The sequence below is a fragment of the Dermacentor andersoni genome, chromosome 4 (genome assembly GCF_023375885.2).
Source record: "Dermacentor andersoni chromosome 4, qqDerAnde1_hic_scaffold, whole genome shotgun sequence".
Lineage (NCBI taxonomy): Eukaryota > Metazoa > Arthropoda > Arachnida > Ixodida > Ixodidae > Dermacentor > Dermacentor andersoni.
In genome coordinates, this window is record NC_092817.1 from 65,941,249 (window position 1) to 65,961,396 (window position 20,148).

General features: G+C 51.4%; 1 protein-coding gene and 1 long non-coding RNA gene across 2 annotated transcripts in view; one reads left to right on the plus strand and one right to left on the minus strand.

Moving 5' to 3' along the window:
• The window catches only part of LOC126536220 (zinc finger protein 704-like), a 124,617-nt gene that overhangs the window by 23,836 nt on the left and 80,633 nt on the right, over positions 1-20,148 (plus strand). The window contains exon 2 of the mRNA XM_050183112.3: positions 4,002-4,126. Within this exon, the coding sequence (XP_050039069.1) occupies positions 4,002-4,126 (125 nt within the window). The remainder of the gene's footprint in view (positions 1-4,001; positions 4,127-20,148) is intronic.
• The window catches only part of LOC129386216 (uncharacterized), a 71,502-nt gene that overhangs the window by 20,017 nt on the left and 31,337 nt on the right, over positions 1-20,148 (minus strand). The window lies entirely within an intron of this gene.

Sequence of the window (20,148 nt, forward strand, 5' to 3'; positions counted from 1 at the left end):
GGAAGGGGTGCAGAAGGCAGCGCCAATCTTTCCTTTCTCACCAACGAACCACTTCTCTCTCAACTATGCGTTGCCTACCCATAGCGGCGCTGTAACAACAATAAAACCAGTTGCTATAGGCTGCCTCTTTTTATATAAAAGGCTAGTGACATCACTACCACATGTCGCAAGCTGCCGTCGCGGCCGCGGCAGCTTGCGCAGCGGTAAACCTTACCGGGAAACGCATGGGTGCCTCGCATTGTTGTCAGGAGCGCCTTATCATCAGTTATGTTGTTTGGATGCTTTTGTGCTCTTTCTTTACTGAAACGAATGCTGTGCACGTTTCGCTTCAATCGCTATTTCTTTTTAATCGCTGAAGATATACTTTTTTTTTTTTTCTGTGAGGACGCGCAGCGAGAACTCCAGACCAACTAGAGGCTAACAGCTTCGCTGGAAAAGAAAACACGCGGCGATAAGCCGGAGATCCGCTTGCTCCTGCGGCCTGTTTGCGGTTTGCAGACTCGTAATTGAGTGAGCTGATAGCGCGTGCGCGCCCTTATCTATTCCCGCAATGGGCTGATGCGGTCGGTGAGCGGTCAGTGGCGGCTGCGGCGAGGAGGTGAACGAGACGACAAGAGGAAACGTGTAACGTCCCGACGTTAGTGAGCGTATACCTGCGGAAGGGAACGTAATTGAGTTTCAAGCTATCAAATGTTCCTGATTTTTGCCATGAAATGATAAAGTGGCATTTCTGCACGCAGCAGCTACGACGAATGGCGCACTGTTAGACGCAGTATAATAAAGCCTGTACGTTATCTCGCGCGGTATCAGTCGCGGAAAACATTTGCAGCAGCGGCGCGCGAGAAATTCGCTTTGGAGAATCGCGGGTTTTGGTTCACCTTCTTTCTTATCGTATTTCACTTCTGGCCGCTGGCTTCGCTTTATCTAAATACACTGGTGCTGGTTTGTTATTGTCTCGCGCGCCTCGCTGCAGTATACTTCGCCTTCGGCCTGATGCCGGAGATATATAGTTGCATGGAGGCTGGAGCGCAATATTTTCACTGCGAAAAGTTGAAGGTTATAACACAGACTGAGGAGCATGTGCCATGACCCATGACCTTTCCACACAAACACACACACACACACACGCACACACACACACACACACACACACACACACACACACACACACACACACACACACACACACACACACACTATCGTTACCATAATGGCATGATGATAATTATCCGGGATTTACTATACAACGAAATTCTTTATCAATGCCGTTATTAATCTGATCAGGACTGAAGGAATGCGCGCACGATTGATTGATACATTAATTTTGCCGCACGGTACAAGGTCAAAGCAGAAGGGTACAACGACGCACATCAAAGATAGAAGCATGCAGTGCACGCATACAAGCGGCCGTATGTTTGTCGCGGCTCGTGATCTGGTTAGCCCTAATGATCAGCTAACTTATTTCTTCCTTTCCTTTTGCGTGTTTTTTGTGCTCAAGTTAATGTCGCAGCGTCGACAGGACCTGACGGGGCGAGCGATAAGACATTGTTTGCCTTGGCAGCTCTGTATCCCGGAAGCGGCGAACGAAGATAAGCTCTCTATCACTTCAGGGCTTGTGCACTAAGCTTTCTATTGTTCACTGTGTTTTATAACGTGATGAGTAATTTCTCTCCGGTTCTCCCCCTATACCTCTGATACAAACAGCTGATCTGTATCGCCGGTCATACTCTCCATTTAATGCAACCTGTTTCCAATCGCAATGACCAAGACCAGCGAAACGGTTTTTCTCCATTTACAGTGATGTAAATGGTTAAAATACCCTATCCACAAGACCCGAAAGAAGAAGAAGAAAAAAGAAAACTGTGTGCTGTTGTCATTGCCATGAATTTGTTCTTATACTTACTATTTCCTCTTCCTTGTTTAACTTCCTTGCACTTGCATGATATGGTTCCAAAATTACCGAAAAATTTTTTTTTTCTTCTTTTCTCTGTATAAGTGCGCCTGTATACTGAATTTTATGTACTCGTCAACTGCACGGAGAACTATGCAGGCATGTCTACAGTCCGCTTCTAATCCTCCCGTCTACAACGCCGGTTTAATTGAGGCATCGCGTAAGGATTAGCGTGGCACATTGGGGAAAACTTTAGTCTTCCTCGGTGACATGCAGCCGATTATCGTTCCGTAATTATTAGCCGGCTGGACCCGTGACTTTCGCTCACGTTCTTTATTCGCAAACGATCGCTCACCCGCGCGCCGCGTGCGATTTCCCACCTCATGCATGCCGACATATTCGTTGTCAACACAGCTGTGACCGAACAGTTCAGCTCCTTTTTTTTTCTGGTTGGTTAATGTTCGACGCAACGAATGAACAGTGAGCGACAGTGCCATTTTATTTGGCAATGACCCGCCGCGGTAGCTCACTTGCTATGGCGTTGCGCTGCTGACCTCGAGGTCGTACGTTCGATAAAGGCGAAAAAAAAAAAAAAAAAGAAAGCTTTCGCGTACTTAATTTAGGTGACCGTGAAAGAACCTCACGTGGTCGGTATTAATCCGGAGTTCCCCACTACGGCGTGCATCGTAATCAAATCGTGGTTTTGGCACGTCAAACACCAGATAATTTTTTTTGTTTTCGTGCTATATAATAGGTGACCACGATGATGCGTGTTGTTTTCCTTGCCTTCGCCTGCCGTGTTTCTTGTTGCGTGTACGCTCCACGGCGTTAGGCGCCGCTCCACGGTGGTGCGCATGCGCTCATAATTAACGAGGGTGAGGGGGGAAGGGGGAGCAGTCAGGGAGGCGCGCCCTCGTTTCGTCGAGTGTCGCGCCGCGGTGACTAGGGCGCGCGAGGGGGATGAGTAATCGCGTCCGAAGCGCACACACTCACGCTTTTGCGGCTGCCAAGCGTAGTGAGGAAAAAGAAATAAAGGAAAGAAAACCAACAGGTCTGCACCTTTCTAGATTATGCATGAGTCGCGTGCACGCATTGGTCGTGTCGGTGTAAATTCAGGTTTCGCGTATAGTATATATTAGTGCTTGCGAGGCGGCGCGTGTGGCTGATTATTGAGCGAGTGCGCTAGCTAGGGCCGCGCCTACATTTGTTTGTTTGTTTATTTGTTTGCTTGTTTGTTCACAGCGATCTTTGTTTATGCGATGGTTCTGGCACTGTCATTTTGTTTGCTGAAAGCAAGGCGGCCTCGTTAGGTAGTCTTAGGAACATCGGGCGCAAAGTTAGACGACGGCATATGTAGGCACTGCGCAAGCTCGGTCACTGCCGTCCACGCTGCCGCTTATAGGCTAGTACCGTGCCCTGAGGGTATACGACTGAGATCTCGTGTACTGAGGCTACCTGAGTATATTGTAAGCCGCTTGACTCTTTTCGAATCAGACACTGCGATGCGCTGACGTTCATTACGGAAGTTTTGTCGTCGAAACTGTTATCGACTGTTAACATTCTTTGCAACACGTACCTTGTTGTATACGTGGATACTGGTTGTGCAAGTTAGGAGCGGCCTCGATCTGCACGGGTGATTGAGGTTTGTTGCAGCCTTCCATTCCATAGAGGGCAGTTGTACTGCTCGAATTTCTCATTTTACCCCCATCGCCGACCCGTCATTTTCTGTTCCTTTTCTTCTTCTTCTTTTTTTAATAGTGGGTATCATTCTCGATGAATCATTTCGGTGTACGTACGCGAACACGGCAGGCGCAAAGCGAGTCGTACTGGCGACGGCCCAGTCCGCGACCTTGGTTCTTATTCTACGAACGTCAAAGCGAGGTCACGCTTGTCCTCCCACGAGTAGGTCGTCTGTATAGCGGCGAAACCGCCCTACGTTTGCACCCAACGCGGCATTGGAGCTGTACAGACGGAAAGATTACAGGCCCCGACAGACAGGCCGGCTCATCATCCTTCTTCCGCTGTGCTTGCATAACCGTCGCCGCATACATGTTTAGTGTTTCCCCGCACAATGCTGAGTGCGTGTCTCTCCTTTTTCTCTTCCTTGCAGCGGCCGCAAGAGGCGGCCCAGCGCCAGCGAGGACGCGGACACCATGGACGACTGCATGGCCGCCATGGTGCTCATGCGACTCTCGTGCAGCCCAAAGTCGCCGAGGGTGCCCTCCGACGCCCCTGGTGAGTGGTAGTATATACACAAGCATCGGCACACCGCCATCTCCTTCTTTCCAGATATCCCTTTCCCCCTCTTTTTTTCACTCGGACCTCCACCGCTCAGTCATTCTGCGGGATCATCCGGAAACAGGTCACCGAAGCTCAGCAGCGTTGTGCGTTGTACTTGGGACGAAGATCTGCAAGGGACGCATGAGTGCTGGTGGCCCCAGTGCCGCCATGGGATACTTCAGGCGTTGATGTGTTCCGAAGGGAGACAGCTGCAGTGATCGTGGCAACAGATGTCCCGCAAGAGACGACCCTTAAGCGGCACCATTCTATCTCGACTTTCTCCCCCACCGACTCAAACGCGGCCACTTCTGCAATAACTGAAGGCAGCTGACTCGTATATATGCCAGACTCTATGTGTGCGCTGATCGTCGTTCATGCAGTATACGTGAACTATCCGAATTCTTGTACCTTATTCCACTCACTCTCGCCCTCTACGTGTAGGGTAGCCAAACAGGATGAAGTAAATTGCCCTCTCTCTCTCTCCTTCTCTCTCTCTCTCTCTCTCTCTCTCTCTCTCTCTCTTTGTCTTAGGGCGGTTACCTACTAAGTCTCGCACATAATGGGACGCACAATGTTGCTGTGATTCATCGTGACGCCAGCTGTGACTTCACCGCACAGCTGTTGTCCCTTCACGACCCTTTTATTTCTTTTTCACCTTCCCGCAACCGTAGCATTCCTTCTGGTCCGCGTCGCTTTGCACACGATCTAGTTTGCTCGTTCGCCCGCGATGCGAAAAAAAGGGCCATGTATAGAGCAACACCATTTAGCTATATAGCATGATATCTACCATTAGTATTCACGGCGCGTACAAATGTATACGGTCGTGGATCAGCGCAGCTCCTCGTGGTTGAAGGCTGAAGAAAAAAAAAAAGCTTATTAAAGAAAGGACAGGAAAGGGAAGAGAGACAGGGAGAGAAGATACAGGCCGTGCACTAAGCGTCTGTACACCATATATGTGCGACTGCGTTCGCGGAGTGTGCTGCATACTGACGCAGGTAACAGGTCAAGAGAGCGGTGACGCGCCGTGCTCGAAGCAACAAGGCCGTGCGATCGCGCCCCCTATCGGCGCGCGTTGAGTGCACAAGACTCAGCATGGCACGGAAAGGTCGCGATTCAGTGGGGGGCTGCGCCCCTTACGCAGACGCGTAGGCGTGGGGGTCGCGTGTATACGCGGGTCTTTCGGGCATTCACCGGGCCGTTTCGCGACACTCCGCGGGGCCGCGCACAGATAAGCGGATTGGCGGCGCCAAACACGGGCGAAACACATGTGCATCGCATTGAGCATTTCGGGCTGTTTCTACCCTTATTTTATTTTATTCCCCGAATGCGCCCAGCAGATCTTTCATAACGGTAGACTCGAACGGAAGGAGTGCCTGCGAATATATAGTGTGTAACCAGAATGAGGTTCGGGACGATTATGTCAAGCTATGTCTCAATGTTGCGCGACTTCTATATAGTTGGAATCCTCACTTGCATGACAGTTCGCCTTCTACGAGTCTTCGGAATGTGTCGAGCCGTCATTTGTGGCCGTATATGTACACGATGGTTGCAATGTGGGCTTGTTGGTAATGCATTTTCAAGGGGTGCACGGTAGCGCGATTAAAAGACGGGACAAAAGAAGACACACAGGGATACACACAGCGCTAGCGCTGTGTGTGTGTGTCCCTGTATTTTTTTTTTGTACCGTTTTTTAATCGCGCTAGCGTATACGCACGCTCTGATATGCACGGAGCATGTGATCCAGGACATCCCCTGTCTCTTTGATAACTTCATTTTTTAACGCCCTAAAAGCCGCGAAACTAAGTTATTTCAAAACACCGTACGAGCGCGTTATGCTTTGGGGTCGCGTTTTGTAAAACAATCTGTTTTCAGTCGTTTAGTCCTTCGTCATTGACTCGTACGAAACAGCGCCTTCGCTGGGTGGCCATGGATCGGCCACTAAAGGGGACCGATAATAATAAAAAAAGTGCATAAAAATCCGGCTCACGGTGCATTAGGACCGGGACAAATTCTGGCGAGCCTGCAGCGCTGCAGCGAGTATACACTATTAGAAAAGCTAAGCGACTTCACATGAGACGACACACCATCCCGAGGCGGCCGGTCGCGCGTTTTAAATTTGGCTCCTGGCGCAATCGTATTCCGCCCCTGTTCGCCAACCGTCGTTTTATATTCCTGCCTACGCTCCCCATTCCTCCATGCTTTCTGTCAAAGAAAGGCGTAGAAACGAAATGAATTAAAAAAAAAAAAAAAACATTTTTGGCGGGGAATTGAAGAGATGCGTCTTCAGTCCTCAGAATGCATTCATGCAATACGGCGCTGCCTCGACAACGCGCCTCGGGAGGAAGCGAACCAATCGGCGGCTCTTGCGGTAATCGTCACGGTATCTGGCTCCCGCGAACGCTTGACGCGACGCGACCCCGTTCGCTCGCGCTTGACGGAAACGAGTGCAGTCGAGGTGAACTGGCAACCCAAGGAGCCGAAGTCGCTTCGACGCGCGGCGGTCGACGCGTGCGCCGCGAATCGTGAAAGCCATCGTCGAGCGCGCGCTAACAGCAATCGCCTCGCGCCTACCTTCCGTCTCAGTAGTTCCGTGCAATGCGGAGAAAGCCACTGGTGGCGTCAGCCAACCGGGAATGAGGACCTAAGCCGGATAACGATTCTATTCCCATTCTTGTTTTTCCTTTTCGTGCTTCAGCAGTGGTCCGAGCGGTGATCTGTCTGTACGTAATCACTATGATCGGCAGGTCGGGAGCGGTGCATGACAAGAAAGGTATAGAATTTAGCGGCAGGAGTCGCTACATTGTACCGGCCCTACTGCAAGTCAGGTTAGAAAGAAGAGCTCGCCCATTGTGCGCTGCCCAATCCTGCCGTGATCCGTCTTTTCACTTGGCGTTGCGTTCGGAAACATTAGAGAAGTACATTGGGCGAGCGCTTGTTTCGGTTATCTCTGCTCGAATGGTGACGCGAGCCGTATAGCTTTCGACACGCTGTACGAAATTTGTGGAGAAGGTGCATAGGCACTTTCCTCGCTGAGACAGCGCGACCGTTCTTCAGCGTTGCGGAAGCCAGCTGCTGCAGATGGTGTCGGTCAATTCAGGGACGATATTGCGCGCTTACGGGAGCGCGGTATGATTCGTCACTCTACTGTTGTTTGTTCTAGCGATTGGCTAGCGTGCTGGCTCAACCTTCACTCGAGTCGTTGACCGTTCCATTGTGCGAACACAGTGTGGCTCCGGGCTAAGCTGCCGCCAGCTCCACAGTACTGCACGGTTTTTCTGTATCTTGTCTCGGGTGCGTGCCTGATTAAGGTGTATTATACTGATCGCAGCTGCATACATATCATGTGCTGCTTAGAAGTGCCACTTTGTAGACTTTCTTTTTCCCCTTTCCGCATGTCAAAGTTCGCTGCATGTCGCAAATTTTATCTCCATATGTCCCTCTTAGCCGTTGTACTGTTGTGGTGCGGCTTTTCAGGTCATCCTTTCTTTTTTTTTAGCCATATCGAGCCTCACCTTACTTTGCCCTGTCTCATTTATTGCCGAGAAGGTATTTGGCGACAAGCCATCGCTTCCGCTTTCTCAGTGTAAGTAAATTCAAGAATGCTACAAGGTATCGCAGCACAGACACGATGCATACATTTGGTAAATGCGGGAAGGTTGCGATGCTTTGAGAGCGCCCTTGCTCTTCCCTACAGTTTATACGAAACTGTTTGAGCTAGCCTTGAATAAATAAATAGACTCATTAATGCGTTCATTCACTGCTTTGAGCGCACGCGTTACGCCGGCCGCAGAAGTGTAACGGAATGTCGGTTTCTGTCCGAAATAGAAAAAGAACGTATGGCGTGGCCACGTTTGCGAAGACGTGAGCGTTCCGTGTAGCCTCTCCGCGTTTGTAAGTGAACACGACGTGACGTCACTGGCGCGCGGCTGCTTATATATACAGCAAAGGGATGCTCCTCGCATTCGGCGCCGCATATGCCTCACCCATAGGTGCCTTAACTGTACTGCGACAAGAACTATGGTCTCGTTTCTCATGAATAATGCTTGGCAGTGCTGCGACAAAAGGAAAAAAAAAGTTTTCTTGCTCCCTATATTTTTCTCGTTGCTTCTGCTACGCCCTGCCACTATACTCTACTCCCCTTTCTAATTTTTTTGCGTTACTCCCTTGTCTCGACACCGTGTTTGTTGTATCCACCATTATGTGAGGAAATGAGAGGATATCGTGCGCAACCGCAAAGCGCGAAAGTCCTTGATGATGACGAAGTACGCTCGGCAGGAGGTTAAAACGTGATCCCCCTCGAAGCGTCGACCTCGTATCGACGAGGTGCTCGCCAGTGTTGTAAAGGCCGACTTTACCGGACTCGCTCCATCTAAATTAATACCGAACCTTTGACTGCGGGGTCTCTCGCTACTCCCTAAGCTTTGGCTTCACGGAGCGCGCGGGCAGAGTTCAACACTCATCTCTCAAGAGGTTCCTGCTCGGACACGTCGGTTGTTCTTTGCGGGCAAGCAAAAAAAAAAAAAAAAACCAGACAAACAAAACCGCGCACCGGCGTTCAGTTGTAACACGAGCAGGAACATGTGAACACCTGCACGCAGGGGTAATCGAACCCGTGGTGCAACGCCCTGCGAGCCACTGCCCCACAGTGAAGGAGCGAACGCGCGGGCAAGGAAGGCGTCGTCGTCTCTCGTGCCAGTCAAACCGCAGCAGTGACGCGCGCGCGCGGGGTGTCGGCGGCCATCGACGCCGCGCGCTCCGTATTTCTTTCCGCGCTCGCAAAAGAAGCCTGAGCGAGCCTCGGCGCAGCGTCCTCGCCTCCGCTGCTTCCGACCGACCATTGGGGCGGGTTCGCTCGCCGGGAAGGGGGGCACCTCGTTGGGGGCCGGCTCTTGACTGACGGCGTAAAACCGTTTCGGGGAACGGGGGAGGGAGAGCTCTTCTTGCCCCGGCCTGTCGGCACACGCGCCTAGCTATACAGCTGCGATCGGAAAGGGAAGGAGGCAAAAGAAGAAGGCGCACGAGCGAGAATAAAATAACGAAAGATACGGCGTCGAGGACAGTGAAAAGTCCGGACCGCAAGGGAGCAGGCAGGCCTTGTGTTTATGGCCCGCTGAAAAAGGCCCGGCGCCCGTGACCTTTGGCGGTATATACAGAGCAGAGAGCGGATTCCTCGCCCCCGACGATATTATTATTACTCCCGTTCTACTTCTTTACTTGCTCCCGGCGCTATAGGAAGAAAGGAAGAAGCGGGCGTTCGGGAAGGGGGGGAGGTTTGGTGCCCGCTTACGAAGGGTAGACTCTCCGTTGCAGCCTAAGAGGCCTCGTGCCCCCCTCCTTCCTCCTCGGGGTCAAAGGCACCGAGTGTGTTACGTTCTGGGGTCTTCTGCTGGGACTAATGGCGACAAGCTGTGGTGAGCCCCCTCGCGTTATGCGCATGCGCCGACGCCAGGCGGCCCGAGCGCGCACCGCGCCACGCAAGCCCCAGGTTAAACTGTTCGGCTCACGCATTCCCGCTAATACGGCGGTGGGGAGCCGAAGCAGCTGTACAGGATCGTTTCGTGGAAGGAAAGCGGCGGTTCATCATGCTGCGGCTTCACGGATTGTTGCAGGCAGGGAAAATGAGAGTGCAGAGTTCGTCAGCGATTCTTCGCGGCATTGCCGCGGACGAGCGCAGCAGGAGAAAAGTTGCCGAGAGTTTATATTTCCGGTAGTATACATGCCATCTTAGTGGCACTGCAGTCGCAATAAGGCTCCTCAACTTCGACAGCGGGCATCCAGGTGTCAAACTAGACAGCTGTATATCCTACCGCAGCGTGTGCACGGTTCGCCTGCTTTTCTGTAGGCGATACTCACTGCACGACATAACGGGTACAAAGTTACACGCACCCACTGTGGAAATTTCTAAGCGAAGCACTGTAGGGGATGACAGAGAGGAAGTTCTGGTCCGCTTAAGCAGAAATGTGAAGAGGTGCTGCAAAACTGGATTGTGTGATCGTGCTCTGGTCGCGTTTACCACGAGACACGTACATGTTCGTATTCTGGAAATAGAGAATGCGTATATGTTGTGTACACATTACAAGCATTCAATGCGAACGAATTCAAACAGCTGATTGATTGATTGATTGATTGATTGATTGATTGATTGATTGATTGATTGATTGATTGATTGATTGCATCATCTCTAAGCGAAAAAAAAAACATATATATGAACTGCTCATATAATGAACGTGTAATTCCTGCTGATCATCATGCGCTTCTCGGGATGTTCGGCTGGGCACGCTGTATTCGCGACCACGGTGATGGAGAACTGCAAAGTGCACTACTGTGGCATGAACAGATCCGTCCGTGTACTGAAATCACCTCGCCATCTTGCCCCTTTCAACTCGCGAGACGCTCTTCTACGCTCGTATCCGGAGCCTCCTCTATATAGCTGCTGTTGTATCGAGGCGAGCGCGAAGTTCGCAGCACGCCGCCGTGTTTAAGTAGCGGTCGCGAACGAGCAAGTCGGTAGCCGTGTCGTCGTAAGTCCCGGGTAAACAGCGGTGCTGACGCGACCTGCCGAGGACACCTGACGTATCCGATAAGAGGGCGCCCTTGCTCAGGGCATCGCTGGCCCCCTTATCGCTTCTCCGCGGCCGCTTCTTATCTGGTCTCTGTATCGGCGCCCCGCTGTGCTCTTGCTTCGGCCGCAGAGACTGTTTACCTACCCTCTGCGTGAGCCTCCGTCGGAGGCCAAAAAAAGCAGCGGCGTTGCGCGGCGTGTCGATAAAAAATCCAGGGGGCATGCAGGACAACCTGACGGCAAGGGGAAACAAAAAAGAAATAGAGGAGTCCGGTTTACACTTTGGATATGAAAAAAAAAAGGAAAGGTGGAGAAAGGGCGTTGTTTTACTGTATGCTGGTAATTATGTAGTGTAATATGGAACGTTTCCTGCGATATTGCTTCGCATGGCGTTGCGCGTTGTACGTTACCGGCTCTAAACTTCTGTATTCCGCACATGTTTAGACAAAACTGAATGTCCTGCGGTATACCCCGTTAAATGAATACTTATTGCGCAACGTTAGCGTTCGCGAAGGTTTATGGTACTTTTCGCTTTCCCGTGAGGTGGCCGTGGCCTTGTCAGCGATATGTCTTGTTTTCTGCACTATATGATATATATCACCCAACTGGCCTTAAATAAATGTTCTAAGTGGGCGCTGTGTGTGATTTTGTTTCAGAGTATACGTACAACTGCCGTAGCGAATACGGGTGTCCGTCCTCTCGTGAGCCTTGGTTCAGGCACTTTACGCATATATACGCTGCTTTGGGAGCTTGGGAATGAAAAAGACGAAATAAAATACGACAAATCAACCTCCGGGACTCCCCCATGGTTCGCTAAAAGCAACCTTATAGCAGCGCAGGCACGATCCTCGCTGTATATAAGAGCGATGCTGCGAGGCGGCACAAAGAGCCGGAAATCTCCCCCCGCGGCCGTTGCCATATTTGCCCGGTTTGCACGCGCGGCGCTGCACGATGGCGAGATCCGGGCGATATACGTACGCGCAGAGCATGAACAGCGAGAGACGAAAGGGTGGAAAAAATAAATAAAATGGCGATACGAGAAAAAAAAAAAAAAAGTGCCGGAAGCCCTGTGAGCGCACGCAAATATAATCGCATCGCGTTGTGCAGGGCCTTGTCAAACAAAACTTGGCGTGCTTCCGCGATGAGTTCACGCGGTGTCCTTGCCTGCACAGCGCGCTGACGCACGTACGTTTCCGGGCGTTATCGTTTTTATGTCTTTTTATTTCTTTAAATTTTTTTTTGGTGCACGAAGCGGGAGAAGTACTGTATACTGACAGCTCTGTCTCTTTCGCAGTGATGCTGTTATAAATGACCGTTAAATTAGTTAACGGTTTAATACTGATTGGAAGACGGTATAGCTATATATGCCGTCTCTCAATCAGTATTACAGCGTCAACTAATTTAACGGTCATTTATCGGTATATGTCTGGAACAAGCGCTTATCATGATAGCTATATATAGAGGGCTATACGTATGTACTCTTTTGACGCGGTGATGGTTTGTGGATTAAATTCTGCGGTTTTACGTGCCAAAACTACTATATGCTTATGAGGCACGTCGTGGTGGGGGGCTCCGGAATAATTTCGACCGCCCGGGGTTCTTTAGCGTGCGTGCACTCAGTGCACGGGCGTTCTTGCGATACATTTGCCCCCATCGAAGTGCGGCCGCTTCGGCGGGGATTCGATCCCCTGCCCTCGGGCTTAGCAGCTCGACGCCAACGCTACCAAGCCGCCGCGGCGGGTGTTGGTTGGGGGTTTAAAGCGTGCCTTTAGTTTTGCAAACACTATATACGTGCACTTTCTAGTCCTTTCGGGAAATATCTGTCACCGCTGAGGCAGCTCTTGTCTTTCTCAAGAAAGCTCTATGCATACGCGTGAAGGAGCGTGTACGTTACTATAGATGCTACGTTAATTCACTTGATTCAGCAGTTTGCATATGGTACGCAAAAGCGATGAAGAGACTTCGCGTCTTCGACAAGCTTTATAAATGCCGGAGCTATACGCACGACAAGCGTCAGCTGTGCTTTTCTTCTTTCTGTCTCACTTTTTATGTACTGTACTTGTCGTTTGTCTTGCGCCAGGGCGTGACGAAACGAACACTTGTGAAGGGAAGACATGCGTAAGTAGCGAATCGATGGAGCCGAATAAAGCTTTTTCCGGGCCGAAGGACGTTGGCGTTGTACTGTCTCTGCGAGTCAATTACTACAGCCGTAAGTGGCCTGACGCGCTAGTTATTCTCCCTCTTCCAAGCCACTGATAAGGTTCTCCATGCATGCAGGCAAGGGGAAGAGCACCATCAATTGTGGACGCGACCTGTGTATTCCAGGGCCACTCGTAAGGTTCCACATGCGCCATCGGCAGAAACGAGGGCGGCATATATATGTGCCGGCTGAAAGACGCGAAGACGAAAACAAAAATCGCAGGGCGATGGGTGTGCGGCTGTCGTCCTCCGACGCAGCCGTGCGCGCGCAGGAAGGAAACGCGCCATTCTCGCGATGCGTGCTGCGGGCGGGCGGCCCGTGTCGTAAGTTTCTCCCCTTGTCCACAGGCCCGCGCTCGGGCCAGGCAGCTGCTGCCTGCCTTTCAGTCAGCCACGCCGGGAGTATCCCTCGCTCTCTTCCTCGGATGCGCCCCCCACGAGAGCTAATTCACGTCCGCGACGCCATACCCGGACGGAGGCGGAAGGTGGTGGAAGGAGAAGTCGATGGATGCGCGCGACTCCGCACCGGCAGCGGCCGCGTATATAGAGGAGAGATGGGGATGCTGATGGGGAGGGTGGTTGGCGGTAGTCGGATCTGTCGCGCCCGCATGTTTATGACGGTGGAAGAAGACGAAACATCGCCGCCGCTTGCCGAGGAAGGAAAGGAAGCGGCGGTGTGACGCCGGCGATCAACAAGCGCGCGGCGCAGAAGAAAGAAGAAACAGAAAATCATAAAGAAACAAGAAAACGTGCAGGAAGCCTCGCCTGCGCTCTCTCTCTGCCGAGTAGTCGGTCGACGCGTGCGCTAACACCCTCGTCGCTATTGGGCGAGCCCCAAGCTACGTCGCTGACGGCTTCGTTGTTTTCCGTGATTGAGGTTTGGCTGCGCTGTAGCTGTCGCCGCAAGGAGAACACATTTACGTTTTATCGGAGTAAATGTACCGCAGAAATTGTTTGCTGCATACGGCAATTCTGTATAATAGCAAGAATCGGGTGAATAACTCGGGAAAGCTGCTATTGATTCCCGCGCCCGTTAATTAAGCGCAGAACTTTGCCTGGACCCCGTTAGCACCTCGATCGTGACCTGGAGTTTGTACTAGAACAGTTTGATGGTGAGACGTGGGCGTATATAGAGCATGACCACCGGCGACCGCTGCAGTTTTTGTTGAAAGCATAATATGGCGATGCGGAGACAGGTAACAAGACATAAGAACATACAAGGTTTCCTTTGTGCTCGTCCATCAGCGTCGCTGTTTTATTTCCGGGTGAGAAACATCGTTTATACAAACCGCAATGCATGCGTCTCTCTCTTTCTCTCTCTCTTCTATCGCACTGTGCGTGGAACTCGCCCGTGTGTTTCGAACCGCATTTACTGTCGTCTTGTGACCATGCATGTCTCGCCCAGAGGAACGATTAAATCGCTCGGTATTGTGTAGTAAATACGCTATTAACGTTGGCAACCATGCATCTTGCGCAGCCTTGTTCGTTAGTAAAAACTGCACGCGCGCAGTGTAGTTTAGATGGCTCTGCAATTACACCGTCACTCCATCATAGGAGGCCCTGCATGACGCCAAATTATGCCGCCGTAGACGCAAGCAGAACGGACCATCACGTCGGTGCCTCAGGCGATACTCAGGCCGCTCAGGCTTTTATAACCTCTTCGTATACTGGCGCGCCTGTTAAAACCAGTTAAGATGCCTATATACATACACGTAGCGCGAACCTATAGTCATCATGTACCTTCAGATGGTAGCAATGTTGTGAGAAAGGCGCCTGAAGAATGCATGCGTCCTACAAGACAGTTGCGCAAAGAATCGTTTGGAATAACAAACATGAGAATTCACACACACACACACACACACACACACACACACACACACACACACACACACACACACACACATATATATATATATATATATATATATATATATATATATATATGACAGCAGTACAGCTGTTGGAACAGTTCCCAGCACTTATTGGTGTAGCGAGCACCTAGTCAAATGTTCGTCCTTGCTCGTACAGAAGTCGTCAGATGTGCACTATGCGCGACTGCGTCGTGCGTTCTTTTCTCACACTCCGTTTTTTTTTTTTTTTTTTCTGCGCCACGCGTATGCATGGCGTCACATGCTTCACAAGTGGCTATAGGAACTAATGTGAACATCCCCTGCGTGCGGCATGCATGCAGTACGTCCTTCAGTTGCTCTAGTGGCGGTACTGTGTACTCTATACAGTCGCTGTACAAAGGCGTGCCACGGAGGTCACAGGCGAGCGGCGACCGCTGTGGGCTGCCGCAGCAGCTGCCAGCGAGGTGAAAAAAAAAAAGAAAGAAAAGTCGCGCGTGCGTGTGTCAGTGCACTGTGCTCGCGGATTCTGCCTAGCGGGGGGTGGGGGCGCTTATCGTCACTCGCTGCGGTGCTTTACCGTCGTATAGCACAGTCGGCTCTGCCGAGTCAGCGGTTGCTGTATCGGTCGATGACTGCTGCTCCCTGGATGCGTTGCCTCTTTCTCGAAGTAAACAAAGGCGGACGAAACGAGGGGAGCTGAGACGTGCATAGTAAGCGGAGAGAGAGCGCTGCCCAATAACGGGGCGACGGAAAATAAAAGCGAGAGCGTAAACTCGTCAGATTATCTCGCGAGCCGATCATGTTCGCGGTTCGATGGCCAGCCTACTTTCTACGCAGCTTTGAAGAAAGGAGAGGGAGAAACATAAGGCCACGTCAGCTGTTCTGTGAAAGGCCGGTGGACATCGATCGTTGCCTGCTTAGTGAGACCGCAAGCTGTAATCTTGTTATAGCGCAACCGCGGGTATATGTAACAATCGCTGATAACGATTAACAACTCGACCATTATTTCCTCACTGAACTCTATGCAATAATAAACCGCGCACTGCCGATGTGATTTCCTATACGTGTAACATGCCGTTGTATTCTTCATTTTTTCTCCGCTTCCATAACTGGTGCGTTACGCTATAGGACAGCCTTCTATAAACAATAACATTTTTTACTGGAATGTTTCTCCCTGCTTGCGGTGGAATTCGCCCTCGATCTTTGCCGATATACAGTCTTTACCTGAAGTGTAGAGGGAGGGAGAAAAAAGAACACTCGAAATGAACGCAGCTTTCACGTAAAGAAGCAATAAAACTTTTAGAAAGAAGCGAGACGGCGGAGCCTGGACGCGGCGTGAACCGCGGGGATAAATTTATTGCGCGTCCCGCACGGGTCAACGGAATCAAGCATGAAGTGCGCACAATGGCGATGTAAAGAAGACGCGCCCGCAGCTTTAGGAAGTACAGGGACAACGTCATCAGCCGGCACCACCCTATTATGTATGTGCGTGTACGCGGCAACCATGTTCGTTTACGTCGCGCGGCTTTCACGACGCAGACAGCGCGACGGAATCGCGCTTGTTGCTGACGTACATCAGCGATCGTTCTCCTCCTGCGACGGGGCTTGACGTTATTCGCATGCATGCAAAAGCGTCGGCGTATGTCTAAAGTAATGCAGGTGAAAACGCGCAGCGGGCGAAATTGAATAGCTTTTGTGGCGACACAGTTGCGCCCAAGACGCGCGCTCCAAACGAGGAGCGACCGTTGACCTTCGTGCGTTACGCAAGAGACGTGTTGCACTTGGACCGGCGTTCAGGCTGAGCAGTAAGTAAACAGACGTAAAGATCTGGGCCTATGCTTGCGAATCAGTTCGTTGTTTGTAGCAACAAGCGCCGACCAGTAGGCGAGCGAACACGTCGTGAACAAAAGTGGCTGGCCAATGATGAAAAAAAAAAAAAAAGGGGGGGGGGGGGGTTCCTAACGAACAAGGCGATTAGTGAATTCAGTCATATACTCTTATTTCTCAGAACACGTGAGCGTAAGCTACAGATAGCGTCGCCCAACCAGAACAGAGAAACAGAATAAGCGTTCTTTTATTGCCATAGCGATTATATGGACACTCCAGGCGCATTTCTACCGTCAGCGTCGCCGTGAGGTTGCGTATATCGTCCAAGGGCGATAAAACCGTCGCCGCGTGCCGTACGCTGTATACGTATATGTGCGATTGAAAGCGTATGAGGGTGAGCCGGTGAACGCGCTTCAATCTCACGTGCGCGACCGAGGAACGCCCCCTCCCCGCCCCCCCGTATCAAAGCCACCTAGAAAAAATTTTTTTTCTAGGTGGCTTTGCCCGTATGCGTGCCCTCTCCTGTCGTGCGCGAGGCAAAGGAGTCAGGCGAGGAGGATGGGCGTTCTTCTCCGGCGGCTGCTAGGGTGTCTCAATGTCCTCCTCGCCTCTTCCTCTTCACAGTAACACTCTCTCTCTCACCGCTCCGTACAGAGTGGAGACAACCGCGGCGTCTACTACGGCGTTGGCCACGCGAATCGCGGTCGCCGCAGTAGACGCCTTTGGCGGACGCCGTAGGGACGCGTTGCCGGCACTCGTGTGTCTTGAAAGCAATTTGCGACGTGGCTTAAGTGCGCGCCCGCACGGGCCTCATATTCAAAGCGATCTGCGATGTTTGCAGAGTGCGCGTGCCGGTAGCTTCGTATGCGCTGTGCTTTCGACGTTTCGTTCGCGCTAAAGCGACATATGCCCGGAGGTCAATTGGCTCGCGGCTGCTGCCGCGATTCCTAACTCCAGCGTTTTGACAGACAGTTCGCTGTCATCGAGCGATGTGTATTCATGTTTACCTGTGCGCGCGTGACACCGTGCTGGTTAATTTAGTTAGGTTGAATCCATGATATAATGTGAAAGCGCTACTGAACATGGACGCAGAAAGAAGCAGACACACAGAGACAGCGCTGTCTGTGTGTGTCTGTTTCTTTCTAGTCACGCTTGCACATTCTGTCATTGTTAATTTAGTTAGTAAGCGAATGTTTACAAGTTTATACGGCCGCTAAAACTACTACCCTTACTTGCTATACAGCTATCCACTAATTTGCTATCGCAATCGGTGCTTCGCCTTTCGGGCGAAATTGCGAATTTTTATTGTCCGCCACTGATCACCCGCTGCCGACTGCATCAGCCTCGCGCATAAAGATCAGTGGAGCACACTGGGCGAGCCCCGCCCCCCCCCTCTCTTCTCTGCAACGCGCAGCCGGCTCTCGTATTATTCATCAGCTGACACGAGCCGCATAGCGTTCGCTGTACTGCACGGAATCGGTGAGACGGCGTTCATATATGTTACGGTACGTCGATGCACGATCGACCGTGCGGAATTTAGGATGCTTCGTGCGCTTTCATACGTGCATGAGTCTCCACAATGTTAACTTTGCGCACGAGCCCACACCGTGCAGCGTTACTTCCACCGTCGTCTTTCTTGGCTGCGCGACAGTGCTAGCTCCGAGAGTTTGGCGCGTGTCTCTTTCGACATCAGCTGCAAGCGCGCTGTTATGCTCGATCACGTGTTCCCAACCACAAGACCCGCGGCGAGTATGTAATCGCTTCTGTGCAGCCCCTCTTCGACCGGCCTCTTTGAATCCTAGCCCAGCTTCTCGGTCTCGGAGGCAGCCACTTTCAAGTCACGAGCTTGTCTGCATTCCCAAGAGCTCATCGAGCATTATCTCCGCGTGGTAAAGATAAAGAAAAAGATAAAAAGGCGCGCACCATATTGCGTGTGTATTTCGAAGAGGCGGTCGTCTACACCGTCTCCCCCAACGTGGGACGATCATGTGCACCGTGGCATTTTCGCGTGTACAGAGTGCCCGGTATATCGGCGCCAATCGGCTGGTCGGCTCAGTTTTAGCGACCGCGATTTGCGAGTGCGTACACTACGAAACGGGAAAGGCGAACGGATCATTGGACGGGCGAGCTTAACATTTGGTTCATGCAAAGAAAGCAAGAGAGGAAGAAGGAAAGAACAGTAAAAGAATCGAACAGCACACACCACGCTTCGTTCTCCTCTTCGAAACGAGCCTGCCGAATCTTTGAATTTTCTTTCTTCCACCCCCTTTTTTCCAGGTCAAACGCCAGCCGAGCGATGCATGTACGGCAAGCGTGTAGCACCCACTCGCTCGCACATATCACACGCCCTTCCTCCCCAGGGCGCTTTAAATACTTGCCCGGAGGTCATCCTATATAGCAGGAACTCACTCTCTTTCTCTGTCTCTCTCTATTTCTGGCCCTCTCTCTGACAAACACGAGATCCCGCGCTGCGTACCACAGACATCGTGCATCGTGTGGTCTCGTTAAACGGCGCTATCGGCACACGCCCGTGGGATTCGCGTCGATCGCGCGCTTCCAGGTTCGTCTGATGGATGGATGAATGTGTTGTGTGTGTGCGTGTGTGTGTGTGTCAGTGAGCGCGTGCGTGTGCATACGGTGGGGCGTGCGCAAATCTATATTGGGAAGAGATAGGCCGTCGTGCCGTTTAGCCGACAGAGGCGTGCACTGTCTTTCGCCTTTTCTCTTTGAAGAAACATGCATACTCCTCGTATAGAAGACAGACCCTGGGGATACGTATTGAAGCAGCGCGACAGAATGCGTCGATGCTGTTCTGGTTTCGCGGACATCTCGCTCAAGGCGGTGCGGGTTCGTCCCGCCAGCACGAAACAAACCTGACGCAGGATTGGGCAGGATTGCTCTGTGCGTTGCCTGCGCGGCCTTGTACTCGTGTACTCGTTGCGCGTATACCTGCTATCGCACGGCCCTCGTATGTAACTTACACACCTATCGGAATTTTTGATGCAAACGCGCTAGAGATGAGTGCTGTTGAAGTCGCCTCTCTCCCTCCCCCCCCTCCCTCCTCACTACCCTTTCGCACCGAAATATCGTGTACGTTTAATCGCTGTCCACATTCAGATACTTGCTTCCGTTGTCTTTAATTTTGCGATATAATTGAATTGCCCATTGTCTCAGCAGCGATAATAGCTGCTTGTGTGCCGAATGTGTGATCAACGCGACGATGATAAAGATAGAGAAGCAGCCCTGATTGTGGCAGCTATAGCATGTAATGAATGCAACCAAAAGTGAGCCACGTATTTTTTTTTTACGTTTGATTTTTGCCTCGAACTGTGCATAGTTTATTGATTGTGTTTAAAGTATCAAACCAACACATGATCCGTAGTGGAGGGCTTCCGATTAGTTTTGACCGTCCGGATTTCCTTAACGTATACATACACCCAAAGCTTAATTGTTACACGAGCGTTTGCGCGTTCCTCTCGCATCGGAATGTGGAATTGAACCCGCGACCTTTAGTTCTCAGCAGCCGCACGCCATATAAC